General features: G+C 40.7%; 1 protein-coding gene across 3 annotated transcripts in view; it reads right to left on the bottom strand.

Moving 5' to 3' along the window:
- Dipk2b (divergent protein kinase domain 2B) overlaps window positions 1-20,795 on the bottom strand; it is a 69,494-nt gene extending 48,699 nt beyond the window's left edge. For 2 of the 3 annotated variants that reach the window (XR_015646398.1, XM_087600504.1), the window contains exons 1-2: window positions 20,379-20,650; window positions 4,462-4,726 (exon numbers count right to left, since the gene is read on the bottom strand). Coding sequence is in view for 2 of the 3 variants with exons in the window: in XM_087600504.1 (XP_087456630.1) it covers window positions 4,462-4,726; window positions 20,379-20,617 (504 nt within the window). In the remaining variant the exon portion in view is untranslated. 3 annotated transcript variants of the gene reach the window in all.
- Between the last annotated feature and the right edge of the window lie 783 nt (window positions 20,796-21,578).

The following is a 21,578-nucleotide window of genomic DNA, read 5'->3' as shown; positions in this document are numbered from 1 at the left end:
CTTAGAACTCTTGAACTCCAGGGGTTCTTCTGCTTTAGAATCCAAAGTAACTAGGACTACAAGTAAGTACCCAGCTTAGTTTGGATCTGTGGTTGATGGAATCCACAGACATGGAATCCACTAATACAGAAGGCTGGCAGTATTAGGAACATCCGAGCTAGTTAACAAAACACCACTCTTATTGTTATGTCAGAGAATTACACTCTTGGCTTTGTATCCAAATGGTTTCTTGGAGTGGCAGTTAAATGCTTTTCACTGTTATCATTTTGGCCTAGGGTACGCTAATAGGTTAGGTGTCTATCACACGCTTTTAAAAGAATGGACTCACAAGATAGGCTAGGATTTTAATGACTCCATCCTTTTTTGAATTGGGATTTGTTCAGTGCACTTAGCATTAAGTTTTTTAAGGATATATTCATACCCAGACACAATGTTCTTGGATCATTTTTGTCCCCACCATATTTTCTTTTATTACAGAGCTAAAGTTCACATAACATGAAGTTAAACACTTTAACTACTGATTTCTTTTTTGATAAAAGGTCTCACTATGTAGTGCAGAATTGTTTCAGACTTGCCATTTTCCTGCTCCAACTTCCCAGAGCATAGGCAAACACTGTAATGCCTGGCCACTTTAGTTGTTTTAAACTATACAATTTGATGAGTTTTAGTACATTCACACAATGGTATGAAAACATCATTGGTACTTAAGCATAGAATCTGTTGATCCCCAAAGGAACTGTATCCCAAAAATAGTCACTCCGAATTCTCTCCTATTCTTAGATTTTTAGTCAACTACTAATCTATTTGTCTCTATTAATTGACCCACTGTGTCCATTTCTTATAAATAGAATTACACTTACCCTCTCTGTCTGATTTATTTTGTAGAGCATGTTTTCAAGGTTCATCTATGTGGCGGTGTGAATCAGTACTTTTTCCCTTGTTAGACCTGATTAATAAATAGTTCATGGTTTGAATATGACCCATTCTATTTAGCCATTCATCAGTTGATGGACATCTGGGTTGTTTCCACCATTTGTCTATTATAAGAGCACTGTTATATTTATTACAAGATTGTTTTAAACTCTTGTCTTCAATTTTCCTGGGTTACACTAGGTAAGAGTTTTTTCTATTTGAAACCAAATTTTGTGAAGAATATAAAAATAGGCATATGGATGATAATCAGATGAGATCTGAGAGCAGCAAAAAATAGCAAAAATTCAAGAGCTGGCAGGTTGTAGATGCCAAAGGCAAAGGATCTCTGGGAAGAAAGTATGACAAGAAAGGGAGAAGACTCTGCCAGAAAAGAATACTGATGACTTTGATCTTAGTGAATGAAAATCAATGGGATATTTCTAGAATCTATAAAATGATTGTTGATATTTTTTGTCTTTTGTTTTATAAGGAAGAAGAAAGTCTACTAGAGATGAAAAGATGGGTTAGGGAGGACCAAAGGAAAGTGTGGTTATGGTATGGGCTGTCTTACTAAGTGCTGGTAAGAGATGTTTGGGTAGAAAGAAGTGAAAACTTGTAAGTACATGTCAAATGCAAAATTAAAAAAAATGGATGGAGAAAATATTTGCATAATAAATAAAAGAAAGGGGATCATTTATTATCAAAACACCACATGTATTTCTTTGATGGCCTTTTTTTCCAATGCATTTCCTATCTCTAAACATACTAGGATGAAGGAATCAGGCAGAACAGAGAGCATGCACTGCCATTTTAGAAATGAGAAAATCCAGTGATAATAGGCTTCATGTCTGTCTGTGAAATAAACACAGCAGAGCCACAGAAGTCAAAGAATGTCAAATCTTGGAGGGCCTTTGAGCTTATCCAGAAGCCCTGTTCCTATTTCATTCTTCAGCAGGAAGGTCAAAGCAGAGTGAGGTAAGTCTAAGGCTTAAATTTAAGGCCACTGGTCAGTGAATGAAAGACTCAAGTCAGTAGTCTTTTCCTTGTCCTCTTAGAGATATTACAACATGAAAGAATTGGTAGTTTGTGAGCTTTCTGTCTCCATCATTGAGCCCAATGCTCCCGGGAGAGTAGGCTACATGTGATTCATCTCCAAATCCCAGTTGAAGCACAGTAGTTTGTTGAATGTATGAATGAGAACCCAAAGCACTCAATTTTTCCTGGGACTCTGTTTCAGCTTTTAGTGATAGAGTTGAGATTCAAGCACAGTTTTAATGCTCCATGGGTGTCTTAGTTAGGGTTTTCATTGGCGTGAAGAGACACTATGACCAAGAGCTCTTATGAAGGATGACATTTAGTTGGGGCTAGCTTACAGGTTCTGTAGTTTAGTCTATTATCATCAAGACAGAAAGCATAGCAGGATTCAGGCAGATGTAGGGGTAGAGGAGCTGAGAGTTCCACGTCTTGTTCCAAAGGTAACTAGAAGACCGGTGTCTAGGCAGCTAGGAGGAGAGTCTCCAAGCCCAACACCCACAGTGACACACTTCTTCAACAAGGCCATGCCTACTCCAACAAGGCCACACCTTCAAATAGTGCCACTCATTGGGTCAAGCATATTTAAACCATCAAAATGGGTCTCTGGCCTACACCTTGATGTCCACATATGCTAATACAGGTGACTCCAGATGTGCTTTGAACTTATCAGGACTTGCAGGATAATTCTCAGTCTATTGTTATTATGAAAGTGTCTAGGGCACAAGGGGAATAGTTTACCTTAGTCTACAGCAGTGTTTTTCAACTTCTGGGTTGACACTCATATAGGATATCCTGCATATCAGATATTTACATTATAGTTCATAACTAGCAAAATTACAGTTATGAAGTAACAATGAAATAATTTTATGGTCGAGGGTCATAACAACAAGAGGAACTGCATTAAAGTATTGCAGCATTAGGAAGGGTGAGAACCACTGGTCTAGAGCCTAAGACTGATCTAGCTACCTTGTAATGACTGTAATTTATGGGAGGCATGAAGGTTCTTGTGTTCACAGATAAGGACTAGAGGAACCAGGAATATTAAACACATATAGCTGTCTCTCCAAGGAGAGAAATGTATAACCTGTTTTCCACCCATAAGGCTGGGAGAAGACTGGTGACTTTTCTATTGTATGACAGAGACATGAGCTTGTCTCAAGAGCTTGTCAATCTATCGGACCTATAATTATGGAAGATGTCACAGGTACTTTATGAAAGTATAAATGAAGTCATGTCTTAAGCTTTCTTGTGCACATGGGATTTAGTTATCACCAGGAAGCTATTCACCAAATTTTGCTGAGTTTAGCTATGTCTTAAATAAACATCTTGAGTTCAGACTCCTGAAGTTTTAACCCACTGGCTACTTAGTTGTGTTGAATGAACTATTTTCATTGCTCCCTGGAATGGGATCATCACTCTGCTGTCTGGTGTGATAGCAGAGATCCTCACAGACTTTGGAATGCATCTTGTATATCAGAAAGTTCCTTCTTTTGCAATGTTTCTCAGTTTCAAGATGGAAATAGTCTTGCCTTGGGGGACTGTGTGTCTCACTATGAACTTGTTAGCTAGGGGAAAAGGACTGCCTTGGAAACCACAACTTTATCCAGTGTCACATGGTACCTTTTAGACCAGGACCGTTCTTTTTCTGACACCAGATTTCAGAACAGTTTTCACATGTACTAGTCAGGATTCCTAAAGGAACAGAACAGAATCAATGGTGTGTGTGTGTTGTGTGTTGTGTGTTGTGTGTTGTGTGTGTGTGTGTGTGTGTGTGTGTGTGTGTTACAGTCTCATTATGTAGTTAAAACTGGCCTCCAACTTTGTGGCATGCTCCTGCTTTTACTTTCTGACTACTGAGATGACAGTCACATGCAACCATTTCTGGCCTTTGTGTGGGAGCTTCTGTAGAGAGCAGCACAGCTCACCTGAGGGTTGAGAAAGCACCCAGGGGGAATGTTGCAGGTAAGTTTAACCCTGTCCGAGGAGTGGTCTGGTAAGGGCTCCTAAGGGTTTCAAAGCTTCAGGTCAAAGATGACAGTCAGAGACTATTTATTAAATAACCACTGAGGATCACATAGAAGAGAGTGGTAGATGACAATATGACAGAGCGTTACAAGACAATTTTGATTAGTTCCTTTCTTGTCGCAAGCCACTCTGTTTTATAATTGTTTTGTCACACATTAGATAAACCAATATTTCTGCTTTTTGTTAGAGCAGTGGTTCTCAACTTTGCCAAGGCTATGACCCTTTAATACATATAGTTTCTCATGGTAAGCTCCAACCATAAAATCGTTTTTGTTGCTACTTCATAACTTTATTTTTGCTACTGTTACGAATTGTAAACCAATATCGGTGTTTTCTGATCATTGGAAGAGACTCCTGTGGGAGGGTCATTCAACCCCCAAAGGGGTGATAACCTACAAGTTTGAGAGCTTCTGTGTTCTGAGGTATAAGGTGTGATGTATGAGTGAATGTCTCTTGCCACCCCTCATTCCACCCATGGCCCACACTCACCTGCACCAGGTCAGGTGTGAGGCGCTTGGCCTGAAGCCATTTCTGGAACCTTCCTGTTTTCCGAAGGATGCGCTCAATGCTGCAGGTCTTTGGTCCTGATGCAGAGGCACAGATCCTCTTGTCAGAGATCTCACTTTGGTACTTGCTGACCAGTCGAGAAATCTCCACAGGGCGCCAGGTTTTAGAGTCATCTGAGTAATTTGCAGCATAAGAAAGCAAGTCCTGAGAAGGCAGTCCCAAGTGGGAAACCAGTGAGTTGTCCAACCTGCAGGAAGCATAGGACAAACATGTAAGTTAGAGGTCAGCAGAGCTGAGAAGCAGAAAAATGGGACAATAGCCTGTCTGATCATTTCTCTTCCTTTGATTTATTCTAAACTCCTTTTACAAAAGGATTATCTGTATTTGGCCAAACATAAGATGTGAAAAGAAGTCACTCGGAAACTATCAGGACCTCCAACGTACAGAAGGGCCAACTGTGGCTCTTTGAACATCAACTTCATCATCCTGAGTGAGCTAACCCAATCACAGAAAGACGTACATGGTATGCACTCATTGAAAAGTGGCTATTAGCCCAAATGCTTGAGTTACCCTAGATGCCTAGAACAAATGAAACTCAAGATGGATGATCAAAATGTGAATGCTTCACTCCTTCTTTAAAAGGGGAACAAGAATACCCTTGGCAGGGAAGAGAGAGGCAAAGATTAAAACAGAGACTGAAGGAACACCCATTCAGAGCCTGCCCCTCATGTGGCCCATACATATACAGCCACCCAATTAGACAAGATGGATGAAGCAAAGAAGTACAGGCCGACAGGAGCCAGATGTAGATCGCTCCTGAGAGACACAGCCAGAATACAGCAAATACAGAGGCGAATGCCAGCAGCAAACCACTGAACTGAGAATAGGACCCCCGTTGAAGGAATCAGAGAAAGAACTGGAAGAGCTTGAAGGGGCTCGAGACCCCATATGTACAACAATGCCAAGCAACCAGAGCTTCCAGGGACTAAGCCACTACCTAAAGACTATACATGGACTGACCCTGGACTCTGACCCCATAGGTAGCAATGAATATCCTAGTAAGAGCACCAGTGGAAGGGGAAGCCCTGGGTCCTGCTAAGACTGAACCCCCAGTGAACTAGACTGTTGGGGGGAGGGCGGCAATGGGGGGAGGGTTGGGAGGGGAACACCCATAAGGAAGGGGAGGGGGGAGGGGGATGTGTGCCCGGAAACCGGGAAAGGAAATAACACTCGAAATGTATATAAGAAATACTCGAGCTCTCTGCTCCCAAACCCCGTGGGAGAGAGACCTCACCGCCTGATCAGGTGGGCACTCCTGAGGCTGCAGAGCGGAGGAGACCACCAACACTGCCCACCCCTGCCCACATCCCTGGCCCAAGAGGCAACTGTATAAGGCCTCTGGGTTCCCGTAGGGGAGGGCCCAGGAGCGGCAGGATCCCTGCGCCTGAGACACCGCCAGAACCTGAAGGAAACAGACCGGATAAACAGTTCTCTGCACCCAAATCCCGTGGGAGGGAGAGCTAAACCTTCAGAGAGGCGGACACGCCTGGGAAACCAGAAGAGACTGCACTCTGTGCACATCCAGACGCCAGAGGAAAACACCAAACGCCATCTGGAACCCTGGTGCACGGAGGCTCCCGGAAAGAGCGGCGCAGATCTTCCCGGTTGCTGCCGCCGCGGAGAGGACTTAGGCAGTACCCCACGAGCAAACTTGAGCCTTGGAACCACAGGTAGGACCAACTTTTCCCCTGCAAGAAACCTGCCTGGTGAACTCAAGACACAGGCCCACAGGAACAGCTGAAGACCTGTAGAGAGGAAAAACTACACGCCCGAAAGCAGAACACTCTGTCCCCATAACTGGCTGAAAGAAAACAGGAAAACAGGTCTACAGCACTCCTGACACACAGGCTTATAGGACAGCCTAGCCACGGTCAGAAATAGCAGAACAAAGTAACACTAGAGATAATCTGATGGCGAGAGGCAAGCGCAGGAACCCAAGCAACAGAAACCAAGACTACATGGCATCATCGGAGCCCAATTCTCCCACCAAAGCAAACACTGAATATCCAAACACACCAGAAAAGCAAGATCTAGTTTCAAAATCATATTTGATCATGATGCTGGAGGACTTCAAGAAAGACATAAAGAACTCCCTTAGAGAACAAGTAGAAGCCTACAGAGAGGAATCGCAAAAATCCCTGAAAGAATTCCAGGAAAACACAATCAAACAGTTGAAGGAATTAAAAATGGAAATAGAAGCAATCAAGAAAGAACACATGGAAATAACCCTGGACATAGAAAATCAAAAGAAAAGACAAGGAGCTGTAGATACAAGCTTCACCAACAGAATACAAGAGATGGAAGAGAGAATCTCAGGAGCAGAAGATTCCATAGAAACCATTGACTCAACTGTCAAAGATAATGTAAAGCGGAAAAAGCTACTGGTCCAAAACATACAGGAAATCCAGGACTCAATGAGAAGATCAAACCTAAGGATAATAGGTATAGAAGAGAGTGAAGACTCCCAGCTCAAAGGACCAGTAAATATCTTCAACAAAATCATAGAAGAAAACTTCCCTAACCTAAAAAAAGAGATACCCATAGGCATACAAGAAGCCTACAGAACTCCAAATAGATTGGACCAGAAAAGAAACACCTCCCGTCACATAATTGTCAAAACACCAAACGCACAAAATAAAGAAAGAATATTAAAAGCAGTAAGGGAAAAAGGTCAAGTAACATATAAAGGCAGACCTATCAGAATCACACCAGACTTTTCGCCAGAAACTATGAAGGCCAGAAGATCCTGGACAGATGTCATACAGACCCTAAGAGAACACAAATGCCAGCCCAGGTTACTGTATCCTGCAAAACTCTCAATTAACATAGATGGAGAAACCAAGATATTCCATGACAAAACCAAATTTACACAATATCTTTCTACAAATCCAGCACTACAAAGGATAATAAAGGGTAAAGCCCAACATAAGGAGGCAAGCTATACCCTAGAAGAAGCAAGAAACTAATCGTCTTGGCAACAAAACAAGGAGAATGAAAGCACACAAACATAACCTCACATCCAAATATGAATATAACAGGAAGCAATAATCACTATTCCTTAATATCTCTCAATATCAATGGCCTCAACTCCCCAATAAAAAGACATAGATTAACAAACTGGATACGCAATGAGGACCCTGCATTCTGCTGCCTACAGGAAACACACCTCAGAGACAAAGACAGACACTACCTCAGAGTGAAAGGCTGGAAAACAACTTTCCAAGCAAATGGTCAGAAGAAGCAAGCTGGAGTAGCCATTCTAATATCAAATAAAATCAATTTTCAATTAAAAGTCATCAAAAAAGATAAGGAAGGACACTTCATATTCATCAAAGGAAAAATCCACCAAGATGAACTCTCAATCCTCATCTTCGGTTGGTTTATATACAAGTGTGCAATTTCTAGGCTTGAAAGTAAAATGATGCTATCTGGTGCTGGATAGAGGAGCCTTATTTTTTATTATGGCAGCTTGCTATTTTTGTAACATGGTGATTTGGTTGAACACAATAAAGTACAGTAGTAACTGATCTCCCCCTCTTCCTGGATGAGTGAGGAGATGATTAAATGTTGATGTCAGCATCCATGAGCATATTCAGATGAGCTTCTGCTTCTGTTGAAAAGGATGCTGTGTTTGATTGTGGTCCGAAGCTTTGAAGCACTACTTGGCATCTCCTTCCTTGGAGGTCTCACTGTTTAAACATAACAGATTTGATAGCTTGTTGGTAAGGTGAGGTCCAGCTTGTCTCCACTAGGTCATCTTCATGTGAATCCGGTGGTTATACGGTTTTGTTCTAGGGATATTTCATTTTTTTAATAACGGTTTTAGCTGACATTCATGGAGAGAATGAATCCTTAGAAGTGTGCCACTAGTGAAAGGAAATCCTGTCTAGAGTATGTTTCTTTACAAAGCTGTGTCACACCATCCTTTGGGCCCTCTGCTGGAAAAGTAGAATCAAGTCTCAAATAATGCCTTTTAAATTGTATCCTCTAGTATTATAGATGTAGGACAGTACTGTATCATACCTCTGTGGATGTAAAATAGCTTGTACCTGCTTTATGATACGTAGTAGTGACCGTGCTTTATCAGAGCTGTTTTTAATGATGTTGCTCAGAATGTTTTCTTTCCAGATGATGATTGAGAAGCTAATTTAAAAAAAAAATGGTGCCAGGTACCACAAGAGTAACAGAACTGTGCTGTTTTCTCGGGTTTTGTTTTTTTACTTTTTTTTTTTAATGGAGTGTGCTGGATGTCTCTACAGTTTTGTTCAGATGACTGCAGAACCTGGAAAAGCTGTTGCTGCTGTTGATGCATAACACACTGCTATTATTGGTCTTTTTATATAAATATAAATATATATATACAGATATATAATTTGAATTTTTTGAAACTTTACCTGTGCTGTCAACTTTCGAAAAAAGTATCCCCGTTTACTGTGTTGAGTTGGCACTGTACAGAAATTAACAGCCATATTGGTCTAGAAATGTTGAACTTAAGTTTTTTCCATTTGTACAGGGGTAACACACTGTATTAAATATGTAAGGTCTTATATACGTGGGTTTGATTACAAAAACTAATAAAGTATTCTCTAAATAAAAAAAAATGAAAAAGAAAAAAAAAAGAAAAAAAAATAAGTTACAAGCTAGTTTGTGAACACACCTAGCTTATGACCTAGGCTTTTATTCATGAATAAATAGCCTCTGAGTTATTCGGGAACTGGGGTGTGGGTAGAAAAGCTCATGGTTATAAATGATTTTAAAATATAAGTTATTTTTAAATTTGGTCAAATGCAAAAAAAAAAAAAGGGGGGGGGGGAAACAAGAATACCCTTGGGAGGGAACAGAGGCTGAAGGAACACCCATTCAGAGCCTGCCCCACATGTGGCCCATACATATACAGCCACCAAACTAGATAAGATGGATGAAGCAAAGAAGTGCAGGCTGATAGGAACTGGATATAGGTCTCTTCTGAGAGACACAGCCAGAATATGGCAAATACATAGGCGAATGCCAACAGCAAACCACTGAACTGAGAACTGGACCCCGGTTGAAGGAATCAGAGAAAGGACTGAAAGAGCTTGAAGGGGCTTGAGACCCCATATGAACAACAATGCCAACCAACCAGAGCTTCCAGGGACTAAGCCACTACCCAAAGACTATACATGGACTGACCCTGGGCTCCAACTGCATAGGTAGCAATGAATAGCCTAGTAAGAGCACCAGTGGAAGGGGAAGCCCTTGGTCCTTCCAAGACTGAACCCCCAGTGAACGTGATTGTTGGGGGGAGAGCAGTAATGGGAGGGAGGATGGGGAAGGGAACACCCATATAGAAGGGGAGGGGAAGGGATCAGGGGGATGTTTGCCTGGAAACTGGGAAAGGTAATAACAATTGAAATATAAATAAGAAATATCCAATTTTATAAAGATGGAGAGAAAAAAAAAAGAGTAAGCTGCCTAATTAGCAGTAGATAGCCAACAGAAAATGAACTCAATGGTATCTTTGGAGGTTCTTTGTCTTATAATGTTAAGTAAGGGCTTTCCTCCACCCTTACAGATCTTTTTGTATATTTTATGGCTTCTAGGTTTGTGTTTTCATGGGATTCTTGTGTGTGAGACTCTGTGTGTCTCTGAGTCTATGTGCATTTTTTTAAATGCTTTTTCTTTGGCTCTTTTGTCACATTCCAATTTGTTTTTTGATTTATCTTAGTTTATTCCTTAGATGCCTTTTCTTTTAGAATGAGAGAAAGAAAGGATGTGGATCTGAATGAAAGGAGATGTGAGAAGGACCTGGAAAGAGTAGGGTGAGTGGAAACTGATCAGAATATATTGTATGAAAAAAATCCATTTTCAATTAAAGGAAAAAAAATTTCCAGTTCATAAAGTGCTCTGGTTAATCATTCTGCACTTCTTTTCTGATTCATAGTGGTTATCCTGTGATGTAGATATGATTATTCTCAGTTTGTAATGAGAAGAGCAAACCCACAAAAGAACAACTCTGAGTGTCAGGCCTACAGCCAGAACTCAGCACAGCTCAGCCCTACAGTGCTAAAGATTTCACTCTTTTGCTTTCCAGAACATCGATGAAAAATGTTCAACTTCTGACCTTTCCACCTCCACCTCCCAGTACTGAGATTATGGTGCACCACTATTCTTGATTTAAATGGAACTGTGGATTGAAACAAAGCTTTGTGCATGTCAAGCAAACACTCTACCTATTTAGAGAAATAAAACAAAGACCAGAGGTAAAAACAGAAGATTTCACAATTTCCTTTTTAAAGCTAAAATGATGACAATGATGATGATTTTGTTGTCGTTGTTGTTTGGGAACATTATTTTGCCATTATGTAGCTCAGGACAGAGCTACTTATCGCTCCAAATATTTTGATGTTTGATACAATGCAAGAGAGATGAGAGATCAGTGAGCTTAGGAGTCACTGAATAAGGTGACGTGAAATTAGTCAAAGATTTCAATTGATTAACAAGCAATAAATAACAGTGTAAATTTCTTGTAAAAAAAAAGAAATACTCAAATTAATAAAAAAAATAAATTAAAAAAAAGATAATAGCTTTACACTTTTGGTTCTTTTTATACTCCACTCTTGCCTTACAGATATGGAAACAGAAGCAAATAGAGCTTAAGTGTCTTGTTCAAAATCTAACACAATGTTGACAGTCAGGGTCATAAATCCCCAAGTATTTTGCTTAATGTACTCTTATTTGTCTAAGCCACTCATATTTTGACCAATGCTTGGGTCTTGAAAACAGTTTTCTCCAAGAGTCTCTTGGGCTTGAGCTTGAAAGACCACAATACCCCCATATCTAACCCCAAGAAGCACCACCAACATTGATTTAAGTCATCAACAACAAGCAAATTTCAGGCAGCCATGTCTGATTAATTTCCATTAAATTTGAAGCCATCTGGTTCCAGCAGGTATGTGATTGTGCACTGTGGTTTGGTCAGCTTTTAATCCTCCTCAGGGGAAAGGCACCAGTCTATTATCATCTGCTGATTTCCTAGACTCATGGCTACCCTATTTAAAGAGTCACATCTCCAGCTGTGTGCTGACATTTCCATCAGGGAAGAATGTTGAATCTGCTTTTGATTTATGTGTGAAAAAATTACTCAGAAAAGTTTGCCTTTATTATTATTAACTGAAGGTCATATTGCAAGTGAAAATCAGACTACATCAAATACTGAACTTAAAGGAGATTTTTAAATTCTTGCCATTAAACACTATTAAATGACTGAGTAGCACCTGCTAATGAGTTTTGACTAGTATATTTTCAATGAATTAGAATTTTGATGAACCCCAAACTGTATATTGTTTCATTTGCTTACTCATAATTCAGCTTTGCTTAGAGATTACATGTTTTCCACTGATTATTTGTTTGTTATTTGTAGTACTGTGGATGAAGCTCAGGGCCTTGTGTATGCTACCAAAATGTACTACAACTGAATCACACTTCCAGTTAATTCCTAGTATTTAGATAGTAAGGCAAGCCACAGACAAAATTAAGGGGAAAAGGTCAACAAGGGACAAGAGCTGGAGCATTCAGGTCTCTGAGGCTCTTTCATATTAGAGCTCCAGCCTCTCACAGTTGGTAAATGCTCTCAGCAAGATACTTCTGCAGTGCAATGGTGCAAATTGCAATGGTTGCAAGCACAAGGGGTTCTTCTCAAGAACCTTGCCATAGGAATATTGAAGATTAACTTGTAAAAAGCTCAAAAAAGTAAACATTTCCAGAAGCTTCAGGACAACTGTGGGGACTCATTTTCCCTTCTAAGAAGGACTAGAAAGGGCTCAGGGCCCTGAGGTAGTCCTGCTTCCAGTAGCTTCTCTTAGTCATGAAGTACCAAACCTACAAAGCTCCTGGAACTTCAGATTTACAATGAGATGATAATGATAGTAATATACACTTAAAAAATCTTTAAGTATGTCAACTTCCTTCTTAAATGCTTTTTGTATAATTAATCTGTTTAATCTTTGTTTTTTTTTTTTTTTTCGGAGCTGGGGACCGAACCCTGGGCCTTGCACTTGCTAGGCAAGCGCTATACCACTGAGCTAAATCCCCAACCCCTTGTTTAATCTTTGTGAGTGATATTAAAAATTGTACCCAGGTCAACAAACACATTAGGCAAATGTTCTACTACCGAGCTACCTCTTCAGCACAAAATCCTTTCAATATACCTATGAGGTTGATAGCATTATGAATTGTACAGATGAAGACCCTGAAACATGGAATGACTACATCATTTTTCCAAAGACATTTGATCAGGAATTGGAAAAAATGGCATTCAAGGATGCAAAGCTTGAAACCTTCACTACTTTCCCAATGTTTATTCCTATAATAGTCCATTTTATGAATTTAGCTCATAAGAGAAGTTCAATAATATTATTAAAGGCTAGAACTGACAAATCCTGAAAGCATATTCTGACATTGTGCCCTTGTTTTGGGGTCCTTGTGCATTTTGTTTTGGGGACAAGAAAGGGGAAGACAGAGTATATGTGACTTGTCTGAAGAATCAAAGAAAGTTAGTGATAAAGGGACGTAACTCCCAGGGCTTCCACTCAACTAACTTGTAGAGTTGAATGGAAAGAAATTTCCTACTCTGTGGGACAAGGTCATTGTCCTTTTTTTCTGTTGTCATTTTCTGAGGAGATTCTGATGTGATGACAACATGTTTTGGTAGGTGATCTGTAGGTTCAGCAATGGCTAAGGGAATTCCCTACTGAATTTGACAGAAAAACAGACAGGTTCTCCCCCATTCAAAATCATGTGACATTTACTACTGCAAAGGGGAAATGTGTATCTCCCAGTGTCAGTATCTGCCTACTTCACTAACTAGAAGAATGAAAACATGGACCCTGATCTTCATTTACTAAAATGTCTATAATCCTGAGTTTAGAATATCAAAAAGAAAACAAATGAAACAAACAAAAATGAAAACAAACAAACAAACAAACAAACAAAAAAACAAAAATCAACCCCGAAAACAACAGGCAACATTCGATTTTCTTTTGAATTGAGGTCACGGGCATGATTGAAGTGAGATTGGTCGAATTTCTTACTCCGTGAAAGGTAGACTAACAGGACTATACATCCTCAGAACTGGGAGAAATATTAAGGTGAGTAGGACAATTAGGTGTTTGGTAGTAATGGTGGGAATTGGAGAGACTATACTAGAATTAGAATGAAATTTTCTCTTCTACTGTGTTCAAACATACCTCAAGTATTTCTTTTCTCTTTTCTCTTTTAATCCCTCAGCTCTATACTGAACCCAAAAATCATCAGTCTTCTTTCTAAAACTCTCAGGATACAGTCATTGTTATTAGCACAGTCCACAATGCTCTTAAAAGGCTCATCACCTGCTGTTTATTCTCCTTGTAAGCTTGGGTTGTTCTCACTAAACTGCTGGCTACTCTTAGATAATTGTATCCTTTCAAGCCCCTGACATGCCCTTCCCTTTCTCTGAAACAATCTTCTTCTTTCTTATCTGGATAACACCTACTTAACCTTTTAAACCCCAGACAAGTAATGCTCCTTCTGATCTTCATTCATTTTACTCTTCTTTGAGATAACTTTCTTTTTACGTGGTCCCATGACCCTCTGCAATGACCATTTTATATATTGTGCTTTAGCCATGAATTTGCTCCCTTGTTTTCTCAATAATAAGATCCTCCAGGGAAAGGAACAGTTTCTTCTTTCAACTTTATAACTCAAGAGTTTAGCAGAGAGCTTCTTACCAAGATAATACTCAATATCTTGCAGTTGGATGAATGAATGCTTCGATGTGTAGATGGGCCATGGTGAATATTTAGATGTAAGATGCATATGTGAGGAGATGTTCAAAGAATAGGGTCATAGAATGGGTAAAATGATGGTTGGGGTGGAAGAATGCATGAAAGACTGTCTGGATGAGTGAGCAGTTAAATAGTAGATGAATGGGCACAGGGAAAGGTTGATGAATGACAGATTATGTAGGTACTAGAACTGCCAACGCTTCTGAATTGGGGTTAGGTTCTGAATTAAAGCAATAATTACTGCCTGCTTTGGTAAGAGTTAAATTTCACTGTGAATTTAAATGGATTCTCAATTACCTGAGGCCTCTTGGATGTGCCTTTTAGGGGTTTCTAGAAAGGTTGGACAGAGGCAGAAAGACTCATCCTGAATGTGGGTGGCACTATTCCATGTACTAGGGCTCTGGACTAAGTAAAAAGAGAAAAAAGGAGAAAGCCAACTGAACACCAGCATACACCTCATTCTATTTCCTGACTGCCAATGCTATACAGCCAGCTGCTGCTCCCTCCGGTGGCCACAGAGCTGCCAAGTCTTCCCTGGCATACCTTCCCTGCTATGATGGACTGGATTGCTCTCAATCTATAGGGTACAATAAACTCTGCCTCCATCAATGTCCTGTTTTTGTTTGTTTGTTTTTTGTTTTCTTAATGTACAGAGCTAAACAGAGAAATCTCAACAGAGGAATCTCAAATGACTGAGAAGCACTTAACAAAATGTCTAACATCTTTATTCATCAGGGAAATGCAAAGCAAAACGACCCTGAGGTTCCACCTTACACCAACAAGAATGTCTAAGATAGAAAACTCAAGTGATTGGGTGCTGGAGAGATGGATCAGTGCTTAGGAGCACTATGGGCTCTTCCAGAGGTTCAACCCCCAGCACCCACATAGCAGGTCACAACTGTCTAACTTCAGTTCCAGAAGACCCCACACCCTTATACATACATACGTGCAGGTAAAACACCAATATCCTGAGTGAGGAAACCCAGGTCCAAAAGAGCAGTCATTCTATGCACTCACTAATAACTGTATATTAGCCAAAATGTACAGAATATCATGGTACATCCCACAGACCCAAAGAAAGGAAACAAGAAGGAAGGCCCAAGTGCAGGTGCTCGAATCCCACTTAGAAGGGAAAACAAAATCACAGGAGGCAGAGGGAGGGAGGGACATGAGTGGGAGGGGGGAAGGGAAGTAGAGTGACAGGATCAGGTGTGGAGAGAGACAGGAGAGAGGGCCAGAGGGACAGGAGAATGAACAGAAATATACAGCTGCCATTGGTGAGGGTGGGAGACGGGCAGAACCTCTAGAAAATAGGAGAGACCTGGAAAGGAAGAGGTTCCCAGGAGTAAATAATGTGGTGACCTTAGCTAAAATGCCCAACAATGGAGAGATGGAACCTGAATAGACCACCTCTGGTAGTCAGCCAGACTCCAGAGTGGAGGAATAAGGACACTAACCCACATACAAAACTTTTGACCCAAAGTTTTGGTCCTGTGTAAAGGAGATACAGGGACAAAAATGGAGCAGAGACTGAATGAATGGCTGACCAGTGACTGTATCAATTTGGGATCCATCCCATGGACAAGCCCCAAACCCTGACACTATTACTGATGCCATTTTGTGTGCACAGACAGGAGCCCTAGCATGGCTGTCCTCTGAGAGGCTCTAGCTAGCAGCTGACTGAGGCAAATGAAAATATAGCTGAACCTTGGACAGAGGTTGCAGGTCAAGGACCCCTATGGAAGAGTTAGGGGAAGGACTGAAGGCTCTGAAGGCGATGGCAACCCCACAGGAAGACTAAAAGTGTCAAATAAACTGGACCCCTGGGAGCTTCCAGAGATTGAACTACCAACCATACAGGGACTGGTTTGAGGCCCCTAGGCACATATCCAGCAGAGGGCTGCCTTATCTGGACTCCATGGGAGATGTGCCTAATCCTCTAAAGACTTGATGCCCCAGGGTGGGAGGGGCAGCATTTGGGATTTAAATAAATAAATAAATAAATAAATAAATAAATAAATAAATAAGGAGCACCTGAGAAAGATACCTGACATCAACCTCTGGCCTTCGCTCACACATACAAACCAGAGCATTTGTATTCAAATTCTCATGTCCATACAGTCACACACACACACAGCATATGCGTGCACATGTGAACCTGTGCAAAGATCCAGTCATTCTTATATACACTTTAAGGACTTTAGTAGTATATAAAGAATACTTGTTCTCATTATTAAATATTCTTTTCCAAAATCTGATTTTAATGGCTTCATGATATTCAGTTACATCAACCAGCTATAATATACTTAACTAACCCTCTATCTTGAGACAAAACAAACATTTTTCACTTTTCAATATAAACAGTGATGTGTCAAACATTCCTGCAGTAAGATTCTGTGCATCTCCCTTATTAATTCCCTGTGACAAACTCTTAAGAATGGTATATTTGGATGAATATACTTAGCCAAGATGCCTAACGGTGGGGACATGGAAGCAGAAGGTCCTCCTGTAGGTAGGACCTCCCTTCAATGGAGGGATAGGGAAATCAACCCACCTAACAAAACTTTCAACACGAATTTGTCCTGACTAAAAGAAATGCAGAGATGGAGCAGAGACTGAAGGAATGATCAACCAATAACTGGCCCAACTCAAAACCCAACCCATGGGCAAGCACCGAGCCCTGACACTACTGATACTCTCTTATGCTTCCAGTCAGTAGTCTAGCATAACTGTCCTCTAAGAGGCTCTGCCTAACAGAGGACTGAAACAGATGTAGATACCCACAGCCAAACATTGGATAGGGAACCCCACAGGAAAACCAACAAAATCAACTAACCTGGACCCCTGGGAGCTCTCAGAGATTGAACCACCAACAAAAGAACACACATGGGCTGGAATGAGGCTCCCATTTTATTTTTGAGACAAGTTCTCTCACAAGACCTGGAGCTCTCTGGTTCAGCTAGCCTGGCTGATCAATGAACTGCAGGATCATGCCCTTCTCTGCCTTCCCAACACTAAGATTATGTTTGTTTGTTCATTTGCTTGTTTGTTTGAACAGGGTCTCTGGAGATCCATCTACTTCTCCTTCCCAGTTCTTGAGTTACAAGCCTTCGTAGCCATATTTATGTTTGATGTGGGTCCTGGGGATCCAGGTTCATAGCACGCAGTTTACCTACACATTCATCTCTCTAGCCCACTTCAGAATGAGTTCTATATGATTTTTATTTTGAAATTTTCTTAATCAGTATTCCTAAAATAAATGACTACTATGCTTATAATAAAAGAAAATTATTTATAAGGTAGCAAGAAAGATGAGAAACAGGTCCATGCCCACAGAGTCTCTCTGCCTCTCTAAGTTGCACTTAAGCATTCTCAACATACCTTGCTGTGACACCATGAACCTGCCCTGTCATGTTTTCCTACATACTTCCTCTTCAGGTGCACATGGGGTATCTTGAACTCTTATGAAACAGTGTTGCAAGGACAACTTGAAGCTGATGAAGGAGATCAGAGCCTAGAACTCTTCAGTGGAATCCTGCAGTTTCTTTCTCTGCGAGCTTAAAGTACATCCATATCCTGATCACTGCTTTCTGAAAAATCAGCACTTCACTATATTCTCAGTTCTCTGGATCCCACTTCTTAGGTGGGAAGCCCTGAGTTCAAATGAAACATCTCCATATTTCTATTACTTCCTTTCACATTGTGTCAGTCAACAAAGTAAACACGGAGCTGAATCCAGGAGTATCCTTTCTGTCCTCTTTTGTCAGAAGTAATCTCTCTTCTGGTTCTTTAGTCCCTGAGATAACCCCAGGCCACCCTACTTACAGTTTTCTGTAAGATCCCCCTGAAACACAGGTTTTATCTCTCAGCTTAACAGCTTCCCTATTGTCTGCAAAAGACTAGTCTTAATTAGGGATCCTTCAATTTTGCAACCTTCACAAAAAGTTTATGAAAGGCTTGCTAGAGAGGACTGGAGATGTAGCTCAATGGTAGAACACTTGGCTAGCATTTGAAAGTCCCTGCCTGAGGTTTCATTTCATCACCAGGAAGAACAAAACAGAAACCAAACATGCTTAATACTAAACGCCCGTGTAAACTCCATTAAACATCTAAAAACCTTAGAAAACATTTTAATAGATCTAGAAAGAGAGCTCACTGATTAAGAGCACTCTTCCAGAGGACCCAGGTTGGATTCTCAGAACCCAAATGGTGGCTCACACTGCCTTTAGCTCTAGTCCCAAGGCTAGATTTGACACAATCTTTTGGTTTCCTCAAGATTAGCCATGCATTTCATGCACAGACACACATGCAGGCAAAACACCCATGCACATGAAACACAATTAAATAAAGTAAAATAAAATGAAATGAAGTGTAACATTTTCTGTGAGACACACACACACACACACACACACACACACACACACAAATGGAGTTTTATTCAGCCATACAGAATGACAAAAGTATGTCATATTTTAGGAAAATGGATGGAATTGAAGATCATTATATCAGATGAAATGAGGTAGACTCAGAAAAACAAAAATCACATTTTTCTCACATGAGGAATATAAATTTTTTTAAATATATGAAATGAAAATAAACAGGGACTAGTTAAGGAAAGAAAGGGTATTGGGAAAAGGGGAACAGGAAAAAATAAGATAAATACCATTAAGGCACATAATATATATGCATAAAATTGTCATAGAGAAGTCCATCATTTTGCACAATCGCAGAGTACCAAAAAAAAAAAAGAAAAGAAAAGAAAAAATAGAAGATAGAAATTTAACATTTTTGATTGTGTTTTTCCATTTGTTATTTTTAAGTGATTTAATGGAATAATCACAGGAATCTTTATCTAATAGAAAGTTTGCCTATGCCTTTTGCTTGGTCACAGAATCTTGCAGGCATAAGGTTAGGTTTTGGTGGAGGGAGGAGAAACAGTAAAGTTCAAAGGTCTTCACTGCTGAAAAGAAAAACTGGGAATCACTAGATTACAGGCTAAGTTCCGGATTACTTAGCCCAGCATTCAAGAGCCTGTGCCTCCTAAGTCCCTCCAGGCTTCTCTGTCCATAGCAACCTACACCTAGGGTCTCAGCCACCAGAACCTTTCACGTCTTCCCATGCTGCTGCCTTTGCTTAAGATGCTTCTGCTTTAATCCTTCCCCTTCCAAAAACTTTCAGTTCATCGTGTACGTCCTTGTTCAGAAGAAATCCTGTCCCCAGAAAAGCCCTCTCTGGAACCGGTGTCTCCTGTCTGTGGGACCCTGTACTCAAGTATGCATCAGACTAAAGCTCACAATTATTTGTAATTTTGTCCTTTTTTGTCTGACCACCTAGAAGGTAAGAACAGAATTGTGGTGGCTGTTCCCATTTGGTCCCTGCTTAATCTTAAAACAAGGTTCTTAGGCTTGCTGAATGCTCCATGACTGTGTTCATAGGCCACCTTTCTTTCTTTCTTTCTTTCTTTCTTTCTTTCTTTCTTTCTTTCTTTCTTTCTTTCTCTCTCTCTCTCTTTCTTTCTTTCCTTTCTTTCTTTTTCTTTGTAAGAGCAACGTGCATTGCAGTGAATTAAACTCTATTTTTTCCTCAGATCAGTATCACACAACAGAGAACAAGCTCTGAAATGTTGGAGCAAATTGACCTTGTTTGTATTTCGGGTCTGCCTTGGGCAAAGCCCTTAATCCACCATGTTTGCTTACTGTCTGAATAATGAGTGCAGACTGTCAACACTTGGAATAGTTTAAAATGTCTGCCACATAGTAGCTTTCTATATATTTCATTCCTCCCATTATGAGAAATGAATGGGAAAACTCACCAGTCCTAGGCAACTACAGTCATAGAAAAGAATGTTCAGTTAGTTTCAAAAGGAACGTTTGAATTTAGCATTTAGGGTGGCAATTTGGTTTCTACCCTTGCCCTCCTATATCAACCCATTTCGACTATTACATGCCTTTCTCTCAACTCCCACCCACAAACTAGACATCCTCACACTAAGAGAAGCTCAATTTGTCTTTCGAAGTTTTTTTTGGTGGCGATTCTGACCTTATTTCTTCTTTAAAGAACTTCTTACAAATGGATGTCCCGATGCAGGCATTGCATTTATCAAGACCGAGGAATGTCTTTCCCAGAGTGTAGCTGCTTCTGACTCGGGGTACCAGAGAAGGAGGGAGAGAAGCTGGCAAGGAGAAAGAACAGCTCAGGGTTGAGACCCACAGCAGCATCCAGGCTGGCCAGCGTTGACGGAAGGCGGTAGCTGCAGCCCCTGGTCGTCCAAGCTCCATCCTGTGCTCTGCTCTGCACCCTTGGTAGTCAGTGGTGCACTAAGAGCTGCACAGAGGTTAGGCCTGACCGGAAAGGAAGCTGCCAAAAGCAGCTGGCTTCAGGTTGCTGCCCTGTTCAAGCCTCTGAGGTTTCTGTCGGAGGATGCTGAAGAGCTAGCAGCTAATGAGGCTGGGCAGGAGGTAAGGAAGTCCATGGAGGATGCTGATAACACATTTCCAAAGTCACTCTTCCTCTGCTTGGGGCGGCTGCCTCAGTCTGGGGAGGGGCACACTGGCAAATTCGGGAAGGACAATGGTTATGGCTTCCCTGTGTAGTCCTTTCGACAAACACAGGATATCCCAGCTGGGCAGGAAAGGTTCATGCAGCAGGATGTGTGTTGAACCTAGGTTCCACCTGGGAGTTTAAAAGAAACCTGAAGGCCTCCACCCTCCACTGTTTTCATTCTGGAACATCTGTCTCTGTGGAACACACACACATACATACATGCTTGCATACATACATACATACATACATACATACATACATACATACATACATATACACACACACACACTCAACACTTGCACACCTTCAACAGCATACCATCTCATCATGTACCATATGCAAATATCTCTCATCAAATATATGCACTCTACACATGTATATATCACCTCACAAAATGAACCACACAACATACGTACACATAAACACCCAAATACACATACTACACATCCTTATCCCACAGCTCCCACAACACAACATGCACAACACCCCACATCTCACACATATCTCATATCACACACATATATATATACATAACATATATATACACAAATAACAGAATTATACAGTGCACACACCCGAACGCATGCACACTCTACCATACACACACATATACACAGAGTCTAACACACACACATCTACAGCACATACACTTCACAACATAAACCCTATAACACACACACTAACAATCACATACAC

This window comes from Rattus norvegicus, chromosome X (genome assembly GCF_021556685.1).
Source record: "Rattus norvegicus strain SHRSP/BbbUtx chromosome X, alternate assembly SHRSP_T2T, whole genome shotgun sequence".
NCBI lineage: Eukaryota > Metazoa > Chordata > Mammalia > Rodentia > Muridae > Rattus > Rattus norvegicus.
This window is presented reverse-complemented; position numbering and strand designations above follow the sequence as displayed.